Genomic DNA, 21,154 nt, shown 5'->3' with positions numbered 1-21,154 from the left:
AGAAGAAGTATTATCTTTTACAATCCCGTGCATAATGCAAAGAGTAGGGATATCCTCGAGGGTGCTTAATGATGACCCAGAGGAAGGCCTGTAGGTGGAGTGGAGGTGTTGTCTGCAGTAGCGAGTATTGATCCTCCACACGTGCTTTGCCCTCCGACAGATGGCAGGCACGCTCCGAGGGCTTGCCGTAATGGTGACAACAAAAACGTCACTTCCGCGAACATAACACCATTGATTGCCAGTCTCTCCCTATCGATTATTGAAGACAAGTTTGCATGCAGACCCCGTGCTGGCCAGTTTTCTTCGGGAATGCGTCGCGATTCGTCCGAAAAGTTGGTGCGTCGGCCCTGCTAGTGGCTGCCAAGCCCGCGGACACTGCGGTATAGGACGAGGAGTCAGACTATGGCAGTAGCACTCCCACTTCGACACTTTGCTAGGTAATCTTCTTTTCTCGCCCCTTCCGCGACCTTCCACCTGTCAGGTTACCCCCGGATTGACTTGCAGGTCACCGTCCAGGTCCTCAGTGACCGTTCGGAAGTGAAATGATCTCATTTCCAGTCGGCACGGGGCCGAATTCTGGATTGATTGACAGATCTCAACGGGCCATAAACACACACAACTCTGCCCTTGCGGTGTATGCGGGGTCGGTTTGGGCGAGGGTTGGGCCCGAGGGTTTATTACCAAGGTGCGTTGTCGGTCGGGGTCCTGCGGTTCGAGGCCAACGAGGGTTGCGGAACGCCAGGTTTCTGTCAAAATTTTCCTCATTTTACTGCACGGGTGCGTTTGTTTGCCAAATGCGGCACGATTTAATATTCATCATCCACTCTATTCCGTCGCAGACTATTCGGGCGGATGAATGGACCGCTTGCAGACCCTTTCTGCCTCGGGCTGCTAATTAACTCTGTCCACTGTTAATTGAGTGTCATTTATTTTCGTCGTTGTTGACGGCCGTAATTTGTCTTGGGACACTCTGCGCCGCTGTCAAGAAAGACGCTCGACCGCGATGAAAATTGGACGTAATTAGCCGTCCGACTTAGATTTTTAGTTTGGACACTTTGGACAGGCGGCTTGGGAATTCGCGAAGAAGTTTATCTGTTTAAGTTTTGAAACTTTGACTCTAAAGTAGGTGGGGGCTGGGTGCAGCTTATTGAACTAATATATGCATGGTTGCAAAACGCAGTTAGCAACAACTTTTTCATTGTAAAGCATTTTTCAAGTTTATTTTCTTAAATGAGTGTTTAAAAATAAATTCAAGTTATACAAGAGGGTAATCAATAAAAATAAATTATTTAAGCTCAGAAAATTATTATTGCTCTGTTATTTTTGCACTTTCAAAACAATCCAAGATAAACATAATATTTTTCTGTATTTTTCTTTCTCTCTTGCGCATGATTTGATTTAAAGAAAAATACAAAAAACATATTTATTAGGTTGTGCGCCTTTGTAGTTTTTTTGTTGTTCCTAGCACAAAGGACCAGTTTTTACTCGGATGATTTTTAATTTTTACTTCCTACTTGGAAACAAACCCTTTGAAGTCACCGAACTTAATTTAAAAGGGCGGCAATCGCTACTAAAGCGAGCAATTACGGACGCAACTTTGCCGGTTTCTGCGTATTTTCCTTAGAACAGAGCGACCATTGTTTCCTCCTTTTCTCTAGCAAGAGGGCACAAAGAAAATGTTGCAACACATACGTTGCGATAAAAGGCCTTAGCAGTATGTCGAATGAAAGCCGCGCTGAAATCGCAGTCGACCGAGATTGTGCGCAGCCATAGAAATATTAGCCATCGGCACTGATTCTCCGCCGGCCAAGAGTGCCGAAATTGCCCAACGGAGCCCCTCGGTGGGAAATGGATTGGAAAAACTGTGCAGGGAAGAAGGAACTTGGCGGCTGACTTTGATCTGCTGCCTGCTCGCTTGACCGAAATAACGAATTCTGAATTAACGAGGAAATGAAAAGGTTGAAAGGGCAAAGTAATTTAATTCTTGTCTAAAGAAATAACGCTCAAACAATTCACGATTTCTTTCTTTTTGAATTATTTTCCCAAGTTTCTTTTTGTTCACTCATACAAAATATTCAAGATCAGTGTTTTTATATATTAATAATTTATTTAAAAAATGTAATATAAATTCAAATTATTTTACTAAATTTTTTTATTTAATTTAAAAATAAAAAATTAATTAATTCCCTGAAACAAAGATTTTCCTTTAGCAAGTCCAAAGCTTTTATAATAATAAGCATTGTGAGGGACTCGTATTAGTTTTAAGAGCCGTTCTCTGTCGGAAAAGTGAAACTCGTTATGGCACACAATAAAAAGCCAATTTAGAATAAAAGCTGCGCTTAATCTCAAACAAAAGACCGATCCGCTTGAAGGTCCATTGAATTGTTCCCTGAAAATCTGCGCTCCCCAAGCTTTTCCACGTGTGGGCCGCCCCATATCAAATGGGAAAAATTAATCAGAAGAATCGCTTTTCAAGAGCTTGCCGAGCCGACTTTCCTCCTCCTTTCTCTCTCTCACAATCAGGGTATTATTTTTTCCTTTCCTCCTTATCTAAATCCCCGGTCCGCTTGGCAGGGAGCAAGAAACGCTCGCTCACTCGCAGTCAAGTATGTTTCCATTTCCAGATTAAAACTCGGATCGAACAATGAATCGGAGGCATTCTTGGCCCTACAAGACTTTAATTGGGTCGAGTGTGCCGCCGGAAATTCGCCCCCGGGGTGCGCTTGTCCACCCTCGAAGCTTTTTGGTCCTCCGCAGGGACACTTTGGCCGAGACTCATCATTATTGCACGCCAAATGTTGGACGTATTCGGAATTTCGGGTGCCGTTTCCGTAATGTCGTTAATGCGCCCTAAAAGTCGCTCAAGTGGCAATAAAGGCTGTGAACAGGAACAACGGGCTGAGTGATCGCGGTACATGTAATTTCGGCGTAATTGGCGTTGAATAATTTATTAATAGGCTGCCATACGCTTCTGTGGAACTGCTTCTCGAAAGCGAATTGCGAGAATTCCCACTTGAAAATCGCACTGCTCAAAATGGTAATGATAATCGATCTGTCAATAGGCACTCTCGTTCTCAAGAGCTCCCAACGCGTGTTTCAGGAAAGCTGAGATGAAGACGAATGGAAACATTTCCTTTTCATTTCCAGTCAAGCTTTACAGTGAGGCTGTCAATGATATAATATTTTTGCTCCAATATAAATCTGTGTTTTGAGCTGAAGAGGGCTTATTGAAATTCAGCAATTGAGAAACACTTGGGGAAAATTTTAAACAATTTACTCTCATGGTGATAAATAATTTTAATTTTTTAAACAGAAAAGGTCCCTCTTAAATTGAAAAATCACCATTTCAAATCAGCAATTTAAGTTAATGCCAAATTGATTGTAAAAGCAACATCGATTCAACCTTCCTTTCAAAATATGTCACTTGCTAGTCATAAAATACAAAAATTCAGTTAGAGTTTTTATGGTCTTCATTTCGCCTCATTATTAATCAAAATTTTTGCGATAGTTAAATATTGAAAAAGAAATCAAACACCTTTATACATAAAATGGGCTCTTCCTGTTTGTTGATGAAAAATTATATAACAAAACACAAATTTTACTGCATCTTTATACAAAAAATATATTTTAATTAAATTTTTTTAATACAATTAGTTTCAGCTGAAAAGAAATATTTTTATCAAAGGATCAAAATAGTTAAATACCAAATATTTTCCAAACAAAAATCAATATTCTGCCTTCTAATAGGCTCGTCCCTTCACAGTCGCCTTCAAAAACATCTCTTTCAACTCGCAACGAGATCCAACTTACGAATATCCTATTATGACTATTTCCCTGAATTATGCAAATAAATAGGTAGGTTGATTGGTGAGTGGCGTCCGTCGGAAACGGAATACAAAGCACCTAACCCTTCGTCTCTCCAATCCTATAATTACCCCTGCCTTCGACGACGAACGACCGAACGCTCGTTACAATATTACAGAATAGAGGAAAACCGACCCACGCGTTCTTGCTCCACAAGCAGCACTAAAAATTCATGAATGGGACGCCGGCGTCTCTTCTTTTCTAATACGGAACCCCCGCAATTCACCGACTTAATTTCCATACACAACGCGTGTGACACATGTTTTTTCTTATCGCTCTCACGAGACGTTTGCCTTCAGAACAGGATGCAATTACACAAGGGCGCGCACACACCATAATTCTTTCGTAACAAAAAAAAACTTGAAAAATTTCAACCTTTTTTGCCTCTAACCTCTCTCTCCGTTTGTGTTGCAGCTCGTCGTTGGTGCACATGCAATAATATTTGAAAAATGACTGCCAGAGACAGTGTGCTGCTGGTCTTGCTGGCCGTGTGCGGCCTCGGCTGGGCCGCTTGGCAGGAAAATATCCGGCCCAAGATGTACGTCCAGCTAGGTGAGTGTCTTCCTCCTTTATCTTATTCTTGTGTGAGAAGTCGCGGGGCGCCGCGCTCAATTATTCATAGCGAACACCTTGCTTTTAACGCAGAACGACTCGAGTTGCTGCTGCTGTCAGAATTAACTGCTGGCGTGAAAATAAATTACCACTCACGGCAAAGAGCAAAACCTCGTGCCGACGAGTCGAGTGGGTTTTGCACAAGAAAATGGGTTAAGCGACTTTTTATTCTATTAACTGCAGTGCGCAGACTGCTTTGCTCCTACTTCAAAGAATAATTTCCCAAACAAAGTAAGAGCTCCAGAGGAAATTTTATTTTCAACTTTTTTAACCTCGAGAGAAAAATCTTTTGTTTTCTTAGCTTTTTTAATTTCTCATTTATATATAAATGCAAAGAATCCTTAAAAAATACTATTTGGAATAACAAGGAGGTGTTGGAAATGAAATTTTGGAAATTTTCTAAATCATAGTAAAAAATAATAGTAAAATTTCCACATTTTCAAATCAGGGCAAAAACTATTGATTGAAAAAACGTTTGGAGATGGAATTTTATGATTATAATCAATCATACGCCCATAATTATCTGACCCTCGTCAAAATCAGTTTCTGATCAATCAAAACATATACGCAAGCTCGAACGCTTTGCAGAAACACCAAATTGGTTCTCCAAGCGTACAGTATAAGCTTTGGTGCCTTTATTAATTCCAGCAGGTCTGCGGCATCACATTCGGTCGGGTTCGCATCCCTTTCAATTGGCCCGGCAATCAGAGCAAATTGGGCCGCTGGCCGGTCCTTGTGTGTCATTAGACCATTGTCCGCTGACAAGTGTTTGAATTACTACTTTATGCAATCGAGCAGTGTCACATTCAAAGTGAATTATGAAAATTGGGCCGTAAACGTTTTTACAGCAGTGGTGCACGAATTTATTGCGCGATATTACCGACGGAGCTGAAGTACATGACAAAAAAAATGGAACGTGACGTGTCCTCCTCTTATTGATCCTTTCCTCTGAGCAGAAAATTGTGTTACAATTCCATTGGATATTGCGCCGGAGGCGTTATTTGAGTTGATTTGTGCAAACTAGGGAAAATAGCCGTGTTTGCTTGTTATTTCCAATCAGAAGGTAAGAATTAATCCAGATCAATTATAAAAGAGGGAATTTAATTCGACGATTGTTATGTTTGGCCATCAGATATAAAGCTGGGATTAAAATTTCAGTAATATCCATTAGCCGTCCGAAATAATCGGCAAACATTTATAAGTTAGTAATGAATAACAGAATCAAATTTTACTGTTTCAAAATGATCTGCAAAATTTCTTTGGTTGGTCTGTAAATCAATCAAATGATATTGTATGCTTTGAAGTAAATCTGACCAATTTTAGATATTTTAAAAAGTTGTTATAAATAAAACAACCACATATCAAATTTATTCATATTATGTTTGCTCTCAAGTTTTCAGTTTTAATGTGATACATAAAAGTATTGTTCAAAAATACTGCAGAATTTTGAAATTGATTACTTTTTGCATATGTTTGTTAATTATAATATTGGAAATAAATTCAATTAATTTATTCTCTAGCAACAAGTCTTTCAGCAAATAATGGAATATAAATAGAAAAAAAATGCGTTTTTATTTGAAAACATTATAAACGCCAAATGTTTTTGCAGTTCCAAGTTAAACATAATTTTTGTTTTCATATTAAAAAAATGGACGACTCCTCATTTGATGTGTTTATTGTTATTGTGTTTTTTTAACGGAAGCGTTTGTTTTTTGCATGTTAATTAAGCATCAAAGGATGCTTGTTTAAATAATTATATATTGCCGACGGTTGGAAAAATTTCCTAAAAACTTGGTAGGTAATGTTTACAAACTGATTATTTGAGCCGTAAATAGTAAAATATTTCACTTTTTGCTTCTTGATATTTGCACAAGCGGATAAACACGGTTCTGTTTGAGTAATGGAGCACTGAAAATGGTCATTCGTTGCCTCTCGCTTTTTTCGCGGGTTTCAAAAATAACGAGAGAGCGCACAGAATAATTAATCTTGCCGAAAAAAGCGCGACCTCTGGCATTTGGTATCAAAACAAAATTCGTTATCAAAACGGAACCTGCGCCACGCTCACAAACACACGCCCACGACGGATTAATCTCATAATGAAATCCACCATTCGCCCCAGTAAAAATAGTAATCAAATTGATACAACTTTGAAGTTGGCCTATGCTCTTCTCCTTTGAAGCGGTGCGAACAAAAGGCGCGTCGAATTTCGGCCCAAATTGAATTAGCAGTAGTGGGCGAAAGTTGGAGGCGAAGGCTGTGGTGCGCGCGCGAGGCGAGAACTATTTCAGCAAATAATAAATTTTGGCGCATCTGGCGCTGCGGGGTTCAAAGAAAGGCGCCATAAAATATGAGGCGCGCACTTTTTGCATGTCTTGCACGCCATTTTTCACACCGATAGATACACTCGCACACATTTCATTAGCCGGCCGGAGGGAAAAAGACGAACGAGCGCTTGGCTTGATTTAGCGTGCGAAAATGCGCCCCTTTTGAAGTGTGGCAACACAACACTGCTTGTTGCAATTACAAGGGGATATCGCAGGCAAAAGAGGCTTAGAAAACACGAGCTGCTCGTTTGTAATTTGATTGCCATAGTGTTTTCTGTTTCTTTTTCACAATCTATAGGCTGGCAATGCAATATGAAAGTTATCAAATGAAGCTTTGCACTCAAGGATAATTGAAAATTAACTTATCTATAAAATTAGAACTTTACTTTCTCTGTTTAAGCTAATCACTGATAGAAGTTTGATAATTGAGGTTGCTGAAAATTTGTTTATTACCCAAAGTTTCATGGAACTTTATTATTGCGTGACATGTTGGATATTTTGTAACTATTAAAATTTATTACCTAATTTCATGGGGTCAAATTTCATTGAGTGAGTTATATTGCATTATATTGTGGGATTGTTAACTATGAGAAAAATCTCTACACGGGGGGTAATATTGCTGTCTACTTTTTACACGTGTTAAAATGGAAACTTTTATCCCATGTGAATTTGTGCTACATATTGTAAATTTTGTACAAGCGCTCATCTGAACCGAGGACACGTCATAAACTATTATTACTGAAATTTGTCATAAATTTTGTTTTGTGTGATAGAATGATGGAAATGGTAATAATAATGTTCAAGATTAAAGAAACACAAATATGCGCTAGAGAAAAAAGACGCAAACTTCTTCCACTTGCAAATACAACGTATTATTTTTAGTTCCAATTGGTTGAACTGCAAATAATACTTTATCGATTGCCTTTCCATTCAAACAAATCTCGATTTAAGCTCATTCTTCACAGATGTCTATTGCAAAAGCGACGCGAGAGTTGTAATGTATCTCGTTTCTTGTTTTGCGATTCACCTGCTGCCCCGATATAATATTATGTGACGGCGAATAATCCTGCGCTCGACGAGACTCGAATCGAATTTCATTCTGCTCTATTTGCAGCGAAGAGAAGTTGGCCCCGGCGAAAGCACGTGAATTTATGTAACGCTCAGCCGGCAAGAAAGCTTTGAACTTTCGCGCATTATCATTTAGCCTGATAAATTATTCACGTGCTCTTCTACTTGCTCATTATAAATATAAAGGCAAAAGTTTGAGCCCGGCAGCTCCCTTGTTGTTTTTCGTTCGGCTTTTCGCAAATTGTGTGCGGCTCGAACTCAAGTGTGCGCTCCTCGAAGGAAGCACCGACATGAAACAAAAGCAATCAGGCTTGTTTCCATTTTCCATGGCGCATGTGCGTTGTATAATAATATTTTACATTTGCTGTCGCAAGTAAACAAGTCTGTAAGATTAAGCAAAAAGTTCATCTCTCATGTGCTTGTTCAGCATAAGGGATTACTTGGGAAATCTGGAATTTATTTTAGTACTTCAATGACGTCAAGAAAACTTAATTCAGATTTGAACTGACGATAAGTTGTGAATTAAAATCTTAAGCAACTTCAAAACCAAGAGAAATTCCCATGTTTAAGATATTTCATTAACAACAACTGACTGAATTAATTATACTAAATAGCTTCTGGAATCTCATTGGTGGTAATTAAGATACTGGAATAATTATAAAGATTTCACATTAAAATTTAAAAGCCCTTCTCACCGAAAAGCGCTTTGGGGAATGAATAAATTGGTCAAGAAAATTTATATTAAACATTAAAAAAAAATTCTTTTATTTGGAAAAATTAAGAAAAAATACAAATGACCTTAAATTATATTATATTTTACCCGATTTATTACATTTTAGATTTTCATTTTGTTTTTAAATCTATGTGTCTAGTAAATATTTGATTGATTGAATTAAAAAATCTAATGTTAATATTAAATAGCCGTATCTTATTTTGAATTTAATGAATTAATTCTTACCTTTTTAAAGCATGGTAAACAAAAATTATAACGTAATATATTAAAATTTTTATGATTAAAAATTTTCTGTTACATGTAAAATGATTGCTTTGCTCACTTTCAGATTTTGGGGAATTTTTTACTGTGTGGTTTGATAATCCTCCTAACTATTTTTTTTATAACATTTAAAAAAATGTTTGATCATGTTTTGCGCTGACAGTTTCTTTTCCTTTTAAGCATGAAAGCAAAATAAAATTCCTTCCATTTTCCTCACTGTATATTGAAATTAATCAGACTTGGTAGCTACGCGACGCATAGTAATTGCGCTTATAAAAACTCCTCTCATCCAAGAACGTCTACATTTTTTTTATGCAAAAAGGCATTCCGCGTATTTTCGTCTAGTGAAAACATCAAGTATTGGAATTATTCTCTCTCGGTCTTTTTTGGCGTGCTGTTTACCCTGCAACACCCCATTAATTTCGGCTGAAAATTCCAGACATTGAGGGAAAAAGGCGGCGGCGGCGAAAGAGAGCATTGCGCGCAAAACTTCCCTTTCAAGTGTGCGTCTGCGGAGGGAGCTTTTCACGTTGCACGCCCAAACGATCGGCGCACGACGCGCGACAGAGGAAAAGATAACTTTAAACCGCGAAAATCATTTCAAAAGCAAGCCGCCGGCAGCACGGCGTAAAATTAAACTCGAGTGGCAGCGAATGCAAAAAACTGCAGGAAAATTCATGAAAACCGCACAAAAACTTCAAAGAAAAAACCAGCGACGCAGAATTAAAGCGTCGACTTAAAAAAGTGCACAAAGCGGTCCAAAGCAAAGCGAAGGGCCCCCTTCAACAATGCATTCCATTGTTGGCCCAATGAGCGGGGGCTTGGGCGAGAGAAAGAGCGAGAGAGAGAAACCGGCACTCGTCTGAAAATGCTCCATTGCGGTGGCTGCCTCGGCGGTAGGCGAATATTGATCGGCGGGAGCGCTCGCTCTGTTGGTCAACGATGGAAGTTATGTGTAGTGAATGTGTCTGCATCTCACCCCTCGGCCGAATTAATTTCCTCCGCCTGCCCCGTTCGTTTGCAGGCAAAAAATAAAACATGCCCTGGCACATACACGTACTGAACACACCTTCCGAATTGATTCGCTGATTATTTCGATGAAAGCACTCTTAGCTCGCCTCGCTCGCTCGCCCCGCCAGACCAGCGTCCATTCCAATTTATTTTGATGCCCAATCGATGCTGTCGGCGAAAATGAAATCGCGGCCAGATTTCTGTTGCTGATCGCAAATGGATGCTCGCTCGCCTCGTGCGGTGGATTATGGCAGGTGCAGCTGTCCGATAGGGATACCCAGACAATCATGATCCGCCCGTACCAGAGAGCAAATTGATAATTGCGGCTTCGGCTCGGCTTTGCGAAATTGAGCACGGGCTTTTCTTCCGACCACGCGCTGCTGCCCTTTATATAGATCGAAAATGAAAAATTGTGCCAAACAGAAACCCATAGGAACAGCAGCAAAGATGAGCTTATGCAATATCTCGTCACGTCTGTCGCGCGGGATGCATAACTTCTTTGAAAGATACTGTCTCGCTCAGCACGTATATAGGAGGCGATCGCTTACTCCGGAGCGCAAATTGATTACTCGTGAAGTGAACCTCACGGCGGGAGTGTTATAAAAGTTACAACCTCCCTAACTTTTGTTTCAATTTAATGGATTTGGTTAATCCGCTTCGGAATCGACTTAAATCCGCAGTTATATTCAAGAGAAAAAAAGGATAAACAAGAAGTCAGTACAGCACTCACAATCAGCTGACCTAAATCATTATTTCTGCCACTAACTAGTGTGAGCAGCCCTCGGGTCGATACAAATGTAATCAGCAGTGTGTTATTAATACTAAAAAACTACTCAAACAAGGAAAGCGTCCAGGACGGATACTAATTACCAGCATCGCTAATTGTGACACATCAAACATTTGTTATTGATCACCTAACGGAATAATACACGAACATTTCTGTCTGAAAAAGTACCCCTTGCTCAAATTGAAGGGTATCGATCTTGTATTTACTGCTTGAAAATATAAAAAATATAAAAGGAAACTATTTGTAAGCCTCAGCAAGAGCTCTTATTGATTTCAAAGCAAATATTAATCCACATAACAAAACCCGTTGTGTTGCTAATTTACAGACATAAGTTTATGTTAATGCAAATATTTTGAATTTTTTTATAAGTCAATCACAAAACATATGCTAAAATATTATCACATACACAATGCTTGAACTTCATTCAGGAGCAAAAAAACCATAACGGCGATTAAATTGCTATTTTATGTACTCTGATCCAGCTTAGCACACTTTGTAGCTATAAATTTTGGCATAAAATGTTAACACACAACCTAAAAATAAAAATTATTGGAAATATTGATAGACAAACTTTGTTGTGAAAATTTTTCATCTATGATGTGTGTTGATGGAAGAGCAGTCACAAATTAATATTGCTGAATTTTTAAATAAATTATTTGGCCGGTGAATATCATCACAGCAACAGCGTCATTCCAGCGGCGAACGCTAAAGCAAACAGGATTCATAATCCGCTTTGGTCGCGAAAATAATTTGTGCTTTTTCCACCGGCGCTAATAAATGAATATTAATTGAAAAAAAGCACCACGGATGCATTATTCGCACGCATGATGCGTGTATGTTCCTTTGCGCGTGTTAATGGCCGCGACAAATTGGCCATTATTCACGCACAATTTGCCCGGTTTTGCGCATCGCCGAAAATTCCCGTCGTCGCTTGATTGGCGCGGCAGCTTTCGCGTCCGCGAGCGTCGAACAATATCTAATATTTATGACGCAGAAGTGTACACCATAAACTTCATCTTTTATGAGGATTAATATTGCACGCGGCGTTCGTTTTTTGTGTGCGAACTCGAGAGGCGTTCGCTTCTTGTTCTGCCTCAGTCAGTAGGCTGAGATTAAAGTTCCGAAGGGAAATATGAAATACGCGCCGCCGTTTTTTCTCCATTCTTTTTCTTTTTCCTGTAAACTCTGCGTGTGCTTTTCTTTTTTGCGCCGTGGCGAAAAGCAGCAGAAGTGAACGCGTCTCATTTTTCACGAGGCGCGCTGAAAATGGGACGGAATCGTCGGCGGAAGACTGTTCCTCTGGGGCGGCCCCATCTCTGACAGTAAATCCATTAAAAACAACTTTTTGCCAACAACAGGCGCCCTACTTTTCCATGTGACGTAATTTTTCGGCTGCAATTTGCGTGCAGAACGACGAGAATGAATTCAGTCAATTTTTATACTTTTTTATTCCACCCAAACGAGCGACGAGCAAGGGTTGCCAAACTGGCCGAGATGGTCTCGCAAATGCCCTGCAGGCTTCATGTGTGAGGCAACTGAGGCACCCTACTGCGTCGAAATTTCTGTGAAAATTCGGCTGTTTAAGCAAATCGCTGGCTTACGGCAATATTTCAGGTACTTTGCATAAGTACACACAAGGCCGGAGCCAAACAGCCAACGCTCGGAAGCCGCTTTTAATCGAAAAATCGGATTTCGTCATGCATATTTCATGACTCGTGGGATTGAACGGAGAGGAAGTTCCGAGGGAATCATTCTTATTTCCATCCCTGCTTTTCTCTCATCCTCAATTTTTATTCTGTTGAAATATACATTGAATTGCTTGGATCAAATGTTTTGTAATAGAATTAAAATTTGGACAGGCTTTATAATAAACCTTAAAATAATTTCATTCCATTGCAATTATTACATTTTTTTCATTGTTCTACAGTCAGACGATCTTCATCTTTGCCATTCAGGACAGTTGAAGCATCAATTTCTCCATTATCTTAAAATTAGTGTGAGCTACTGTATAAAATTTGAGGAAATATGGTATGCATCCTGCAATTTTATTTTAAAGTGAATTGATGCAATTTTATATTTATATTGAAATTAAAAGTGAAAATACTATGGAGTTGAAATCTAAATTTTAAATGATCATAAGAAAATTCAGCCTTTTTTCATTTATCAATTCATATCCGGGGTCAAAGTGCAGATTTGACACGCCCCACGCGATCCAGCTGCCGCTGTGGAGAACTACCATGAACACTAAACTCAAGGGCGTGGGTTGACCTTTTTGCAATAAAATCTCATTTTGTCGCCGGAAATTGAATTAGACGATCAAAATACTTCTCGGCTTGTGTGTTTTTTTCCATTCCTTTATTGACTTAAAACAAGTTTTGAGTTGGAAAACTACAGTTTTATTTTTGTAACTAATTTTTGTTAAATGACTCGTTATTGACATAGTCAATCCAAGTCTTTACAACAATAGAAGCCATTTTTGGCAATTATTGGAAATTTAACTAACCGATGTTGTGAAGACTTGAATTGACTTTGTAAATTAGGAGTATTTAAACTATCTTTTACAATAAGTCTCCCTTTGATGATTATTTTTTTATATTTTTAATCAATTATATATAAAAATTCATTCGTAAAGAAACTTCTCAAAATTGCTGAAAGCAAATCGCAAAAAAATATTATAGCCCAGTACAATTGCACAAAATTGAACAACTCCATGTGCTTTGCACCGTGTTACCTCACTATGAAGACATTAAGGAAACACCCTGACCGTGCCGCAAAACACGGACCCACGTTGGGGCTACTGAGTCCATTCCGTGCTCGACTGATACAATCGGAAAAGTTTCGCATGCCAACTAAATATATTCACACATAGAGCCAACGTGGAGCTAACTCATTTGCATTCAGACGAATTGACAGAGCGCGCTCGCAACACACAATTCGCCGACTTTCGGTCGGTCGCGTGGAAAGCGCATCTCATTACGCGATACGTCAGCCCGCGGCTTGGCATTTGCATGATAATTAATCGTGGGGATGATTTGGTTTGTCTGCAGGTGCGGAGGACGTGTATCGCTTCACAGGCAACGAAACCCACACCGACTACTTCCGCCTGGTCGTCCACGACGGACACAACCTTCTGGTCGGAGGCAGAAACCTCGTTCACAACCTCAGCTCTTCGGACCTCGCGGAAATCCAGGTTTGCTAATGAGAAAACCCGCTGGTGAATCGGATCAATAAGCAGTAATGTTGTGCTCACCTGACACATTCCGTTCCACATACACGTTCGCTGCCTTTTTGCCTTCCTTTTTCTCCTTCCTTGGTAAAGAGGAAACCTTCTTTCGTCGAGGCAGCCAATAAGTTTGCCAACTGAGAGCCGACTTGTGGATTTTTTACAGAAAAATGTCAGGGGAGGACTCATTATACGGTTGTTGCTTGCGTTTGCGTCACATTTTCTCATTAACCTTTCTCGTGTGCGAGTCTTTTTATTTCTATACAACGTAACGCTCCAATGGAAAATAAGTGCCCTGTTGCATTTTCTTATGAAAGGATATTTCAATCGAAAGGAAATAAATTGAAAGCGCTCGTAATTGGCTTTTTCTCAGAAGCCTTTTTGGAACATCACAATTATTTATTTTCTAACACAATCTTTTGCAAGCTCGCACAAACAGCAGAGTTTTATAATATGCTGCGGAAAACTTCCGACAAGCCTGCAAACAATAAAACTAAAACTATTTCTACAATACTTTGCAGAGACTCACGTGGTTCTCGCCCGAGACGGACACGAAAATGTGTTTGATGAAGGGCAACGACGAAGAGAACTGCCAAAACTACATTCGTGTCCTGTCAAAAATGTCACCAGGCCGCTACCTCGTGTGCGGCACAAACTCCTTCAAACCGATGTGCCGTGAATACTCCTTGCAGGTAACTTTTCCCCTTTTTAAACCTTTTATTTTAAATTTTAACAACCTTGGTTAAAAGTCGCAAGTTTAAAAAAAACGTTTCAGCAGCACACTTTCAATTCCATTAAATTTTAGACCTCCGGGTATCTGATGGAGAAGGAAAAGCTGGGGCAGGCCATTTGCCCTTACAGTCCCAGAATCAACAGCACCGCCGTTTTTGTCGACGGCGAGCTCTACACCGGCACTTACGCAGACTTCTCAGGCACAGACCCCAGGATTTACAGAGACCCTCTGCAAACGGAGCAGTACGACTCCATTTCCCTCAACTGTAAGTTGAATCTCGGAGGAGTGAGTGAGTGGTGCCGGTCGATCTAATCGCTCGTTTCGTTTCACAGCTCCTAATTTTGTGAGCTCGTTCGCTCATGGCGACTACGTCTACTTCTTTTTCCGCGAGGGCGCCGTCGAGTACATCAACTGCGGAAAGGTCAGTCATTTGAAAATAAATTTCTCAACCAGTTGATTAAAGTATCGTAGAATTCAACTTTGATCTGCTTGCCAAGCTATTTTTGTCAAAGCTTTGTTTGATGTGTGGCGTTTTTTATTTATTTATTGGCCTCTGACCTGTTCTAACTTGACTATCTCACTGCAGTCCATCTATTCGAGAGTGGCGCGCGTCTGCAAGTCAGACAAAGGTGGTCCGCACCGCTTCCGAAGTGGCTGGACTTCGTACCTTAAGACCAGGCTCAATTGCTCAGTGCCGGGCGAGTTCCCCTTTTATTTTGATGAAATCCGTAAGTTTGCCAATGATAAAGTTTTTACAAAGTTTTAATTCATTTAATCCTGATAGAGTCCACTTCGGATCTGATTGAGGGCTCGTATGGCGGCGTGAACGCTCAGGTCATCTATGGTGTGTTCACCACTCCGCCCAACTCAATCAGCGGCTCGGCCGTGTGCGCCTTCAACTTGCAAGAAATTTCTGAGACTTTTGAAGGCTCTTTCAAGGAGCAGACAGCCATAAACTCCAATTGGCTACCTGTCAAAAATGCCAAAGTTCCAGATCCCAGACCAGGTCAGTGCGTCAATGACTCGAGGACGCTGCCTGACTTAACCCTCAACTTCATCAAAATGCACCCATTAATGGATGAGTCAGTCAACAGCTTCTTTGGTCAGCCCATTGTCATCCGCACAAGCTTCCAGTAAGAAAATTTCAAATTTAAATTGAATGAGTCATGATTTTATCTCTTTCCTCAGTTACCGCTTCACTCAAATAGCAGTTGATCCTCAAGTGAAGACGCCTGGGGGAAAATCCTATGATGTGCTTTTCATCGGCACCGACAATGGAAAAGTGATCAAGGCCGTAAATGCCGAGTCTGCTGATAACTCAAAGAAAGTCAACCCAGTGGTTATTGAAGAAATCCAAGTTTTCCCACCAAATGTTCCCATCAGAAATTTAAAAGTTGTTAGGGATAAATCTGTTATGGATGGCCGACTGGTTGTTGTTTCCGACTCCGAGATTCAGGCCTTAAGACTTCACAGGTGCTACAGTGAAAAAATCATGTCCTGCAGGTAAAATTCTTAAATTTTTTTACTGTGGCAAATTAACAACTATTGGTTTGCAGTGAGTGTGTGGCACTGCAGGATCCATACTGCGCTTGGGACAAACAGGGTCAGAAATGCAGATCGATGAACTCTGCTCGATGGAATGACGACAAGAGCTTCTACCAAAGTATTGCTACTGGAGTTCACAGCTCATGTCCAGCTAGTAAGTTTCTAGTGTTTTTTTAAGGAGTTAAAAGTTAAAACCATTAAATTTTGATCTAGGCAAAATTGTTGGAAAAGATGCTGGAAATGTTGGAGGGCTTTCATCCAGCTTCCCAAAGTCCTTCAGTGACATGGGCCGAGGTGGAAAGGAAATTCCCGATGGTGAGGTCATCAACATAATGCACGATGAACAGGAGCGAAATGGTATTTTAATCTTGAAGCGTTTGATTACCATTAAATAACTCCTTAATTATGTTATAGGACCAGAAGTGAGCTCTGCTGAGAGCACCATTCCCCAGTACACAGTCGAGACTCTAGTTATCGCCGTGGTTGCTGGATCCGTGGCTGCCCTGGTTGTTGGATTTGCTACGGGATACCTGTGTGGTCGAAAGTGCCATAAAGATGACGATGACAACCTTCCATACCCAGACACTGAGTACGAGTACTTTGAACAGAGACAAAATGTCAATAGGTAGAGATTAGGAGGGCAGCCCAATTTTCGAATTATATTAAAATGTTTTTTATTTGTTTGTTCAGCCGACTGACTGTTGAGCCGAAACTGTTGTCCCAAGAGGAGGTGACCTACGCTGAGCCAATCCACATCCCTCCAACCAAGGCCATCACCACCTCGCCCAAGGGAACATTGCGCAAGGGCGCCCACCCTTCTGCCCCGCCTGCTGCCGAAACCATGTTCCAGTTCTCGGACAACTACACGCCTCCTCCCCGCGACCCGTACGCACACCAGCGTGGTCGTGACAACTTTGGCACGCTGCGCAGCCACAAGGAAGGCTTCAGCAGCCACCGCACCCGCAACCCCATGGGCGATGGCTACAACACGACGCGCAGCGTCAAGAAGGTTTACCTCTGAGAGACAGAGGGGAGAGGCAGATCGGGCACTCTTGGCGCGGTGAGCAGGAGACGCAAAGGAGGCGTCCACCCTTTGGCGACCTCATCGTGCTCCTCCTCGTCGTCTCCATCCCCGCCTGAGTCGTCGTCGCCCTCTCCCCCTCCCACAGGCTCGCCGCCCCGATCCCCTCATAGGGCACCGTGCAGTTTCATTTACCGCACCTAAACGGGGCAGCAAAATTCTCCAACTTTAGAGAATTAATGGATTTTCGGGTTTATGTTTTTCTGGTGCCATCCTGGACTTGATCAAGTGCCAAGCTAAACGGTGGATTTCATGTTCCTTGTTTTCTCAAGCCCGACTTTTCTGCTCTGCCGCAAAATATTGTGAAGACGATTCGACAAGACACCAATGACGGGATGGGTGGGAGAGGCGCAAAGAGATTTCTAGGCACCCTTCACCAATTTTTCTGGTGGTTTTTAAAATTTATTTTTTAGCCAATGTGATTGGCTAGCATTTATGTAAAGAGAGGATTTCAGTTTTTTTAACAGTTTGCTTATAAACGGAATCTAATTACATTTAAACTAACTATAAAGAAGCTTTTGTAATTGGAATCCAATCTTTGATTTTTGAAAGTCTGATAATATAGTGTTTAAGAGTTTTATATTTTATTTTTAATATTACTGCCTTAAAATAAGTTGTATTGAAGTAATTTCTTTGCGCCTCTTTAATATGCAACAGAGGAGGTGGGGTTGGCAGCCTTTAAATTATGATGTCGATTTTTGAGAATTACAAATCGATTCACTTACTGTTGTTCATTGCTTAGTTTTGCTGCACTAACTCTTTCAAACACTTCTGACTTTGAGCATGAAATTTTACTGAAAATAATTATTATTGAAATAATATTGTACTAATTGACTTTGCGCCGCGCAGACGTTTTTTCGAGCAGGCATAGCTGCGGCGCGCAATGGATTGATCTTCTTTTTATAAAAATATAATAGCCTTAAAGTAAACCGCGACAAATGTACATATAAAGAAGAAAAAACACATGTAAACACAATTTGTTACCAAGTGGTATCGATCTTGTGGAATGAGAACATCTTACTGTTAACGGACTGGAAGAAGTAGATGAAGATGAATAATACTCCTACTCTTACATAAACCCAAAAGAACAATGTAACTGATTAACCAGATATTGTGCGTTGAATCAAATGCGCGTGAAATCACGAGATTAAGAAGCTGTAGTGGAGAACTGTAAATTTTTATATAAAAAGTTGCCCTCATACGTATTTCATGGGGCAAGCGACGAGTTACGCAATGTAAACCGTTTAATTAACTTCATTATCTAGTAATACAGTACTTTAGTGTTAAATGACAAAGAGAAAATGGGTACATATTTTAATGTACCAAAATAGACATGACACACAAAATAGAATAATTATAAATTACTCCAGACCCCTGAGCTTAGTTGTGGATGTGTAGCTTGATTATCGACAATGTCATTGTGAGCCTAATTGGACTATAAATTTTAAAAATTGCAACAAAGCAAAGAACTTGTTCTGTGCACACAAGCTGTTGTACTTAGATGCTTTCCTGGTGCATTTTCTGCGTGAATTTGCCTTGAATGTGCTGCAGCTATTCATATTGTTTCTTGTGCGGAGATGATATCATTGCCAATGAGGTTGTTGTTTTTGTACACATTTTTCATTTGGCACAAGCACGAAAAAAAATAATAATATTAATATTCCGACAAGTGATTGCAGTTGATGTGCATAGCATAGATGTGTATATCGCCTGAATCGATCGGTGTGCAAAACAGTCGATATTATATTTTCGTAAGATGATTTTTGAAGCAAACGGCAGAAGATGTATTTTGAAGGCGAGCTAACTGTACTCTTACAAATTGATCGTGTAAATTAATACTCATTCAAGTTCAGGGGTCAAAATATTAACAGCACCGTTCACCAGAGATTAAAAAAGTAAATGAAAAGTCTTGAAGGGAAACATATTTTATAGAGCACTTCTTGCGATTAAGAAATTTGCTTTTTACCAAAGATGATTTTTACACTGTGAAAGTTGATTAATTGAATGATTACTTACCGAAGTTTAAATTGCGTCCATAGCACACTTTTCAAATTCAGTTTCGTGTAAATCAAAAGTGGCAGAAAAATTATGCAACTAAAATGGGCAAGTAGAGAGTTACCAGCAAGGGTTTCCAAGGCCTAGTTTCAGCCGAAAGCCTTTTAAAATATTCAGTTTCCAACATTGCCGCACCACATAATAATAATATAACACAATCCAAGGGTTTCGAAGTGAGCACCTGGTGGCATCCAGGCTCCAGAAAAGGCCTATCGAACACGAGACATTCTTCCATTAAGTGACCCACAGTACGTACGGAATTGTTTGATCTGTTTGGGCATGAAATTTTTCAAGTGACTCAAGATTTAAGAGTTGGAAACTATAATTCTTCCCATCATTGTTGTACTGACGATGATGTAGTTGTAAAAAACCAGCAAATAAAAAGTCCTGCATTTTTCCAGCCGGGCCAGTCAATTTTCGTGTGTGGTGGATTAAGCACTATAGAATAATTAACTGTCCTTGCATTGACGTCACACACGCCGCATAGATTATACACATTGTTGCTGGAAGGGCTTGTTGGTCGCTGTACTCTCTACTGGGAAAAAAATGAAACGATACATCTCACATTAATAAAGCTTTTTCGAAAGGGCGTTGAATTTTATTTACCAGGCAGGACTCCAAAGATTGGTTTCGTTTCACTATATTGTTTTTTTTTTACATTGGGTAGCAATGGAACGACTTTTGAAAAAGCTCTGTTACTCTGTAATAGCACACAACATACACTGTAATACGAACATGATCTCGATGCATGAATATGTATATTATCAAAGCTGAACAAAAGTTTGTAATATTTTTTTATGTGGGTGTGACGTGATCGCACGCTATCAAGATTTACCCAGGCCCTTAGCGGTTAATTGATTATACATCACGGCTCTTGGCGCAATGAAGTCGGAAGTTAATTGACTCCGACACGACTCTGCCAGAGCAAATCTTTTCAGGCATCAAAATGAACTAAAAGTTTACTATTCGTATTGAAATAATTACATAATTATATATAAAGATCTAGATTAGTTGCAGGCGTTGCAAGCTTTGCGGATTTTCTTACTCGTATGATATCATTAATAGCGTTTAATGCACAACTATGCTTTTTTAAAGATAATTTTACAACTAATACGCCCTTGATATTTATGAAGAGAAAAGTGATTGTTGCACGAACCTGTGCAATTAAAGTTTAGTTTTTAAGGTCCAGCCATATATAAAAAAAGGTGTAATTTATTTAGTTCTCTTTTTAACTCTTTCTGTCTCAAACATTACGGCTTGTGGAATGAAATGAAGCCGAAGGTTTTTCAATATTTTCTCCAAAAAAGCTTGTCACTCCTACTTATAGACAATTTTGTATTCCAAGTTGAAACTCATTCATCCTCTCACCCCAATTAAAAATAAAACATCATGATCGACCGAACACATCAGTCATGAATGTAAAGTCTTGTAAAACTGCTTTCTCAAACTACGAACTAATGAAAAACCCAGATACACACATTTTCGGTGTCACTAGTGAAACATTTAGCGATTCTCCTATTTTTAATAAAGAAGTGAGTGCTTAGAATGGATTTTAGTGCTAAAATGACGATGAGACTAAACATATTTACAGGACAAAAGCTCTCATCTGAATGTAGTAAAAGGATTCTCTTTCTCCTCTATTCTCTATCGTTCTCTGTGGTGTATGATTTTTATATCAGAAAAAAATATTTGCATAATTATGAACATGACTCGAAAACAAAAGTGTATATTGAGAAAAGAGAATTGTTTTGCGATGATTAACGTGGCTTTGTAGCTTATGAAAAAATAAAAAGCTTTGTATAACACGGAGATTCCTGGAAAAGAATTAGTTGTCATGTAACCAATTTTTGGAATTAA

The 21,154-nt window shown here is 39.8% G+C and overlaps 1 protein-coding gene across 1 annotated transcript; it reads left to right on the top strand.

The window, feature by feature from the left end:
• The first annotated feature begins 183 nt into the window (after positions 1-183).
• LOC132203587 (semaphorin-1A) lies at positions 184-20,762 on the top strand. Its single transcript, XM_059631465.1, has 13 exons — positions 184-437; positions 4,279-4,416; positions 13,708-13,850; positions 14,405-14,575; positions 14,689-14,881; positions 14,949-15,037; positions 15,203-15,344; positions 15,401-15,749; positions 15,805-16,119; positions 16,173-16,315; positions 16,375-16,518; positions 16,576-16,786; positions 16,852-20,762. Exons 2-13 carry the CDS (start codon positions 4,314-4,316, stop codon positions 17,180-17,182), a joined length of 2,334 nt encoding a protein of 777 aa, XP_059487448.1. The 5' UTR covers positions 184-437; positions 4,279-4,313; the 3' UTR covers positions 17,183-20,762.
• Positions 20,763-21,154: the final 392 nt, after the last annotated feature.

This window comes from Neocloeon triangulifer, unplaced genomic scaffold, assembly GCF_031216515.1.
Source record: "Neocloeon triangulifer isolate White Clay Creek 2 clone unplaced genomic scaffold, ASM3121651v1 ptg000017l, whole genome shotgun sequence".
Taxonomy (NCBI): Eukaryota; Metazoa; Arthropoda; class Insecta; order Ephemeroptera; family Baetidae; genus Neocloeon; species Neocloeon triangulifer.
The sequence above is the reverse complement of the archived record's forward strand: the minus strand, read 5'-3'. Positions and strand labels throughout refer to the sequence as shown.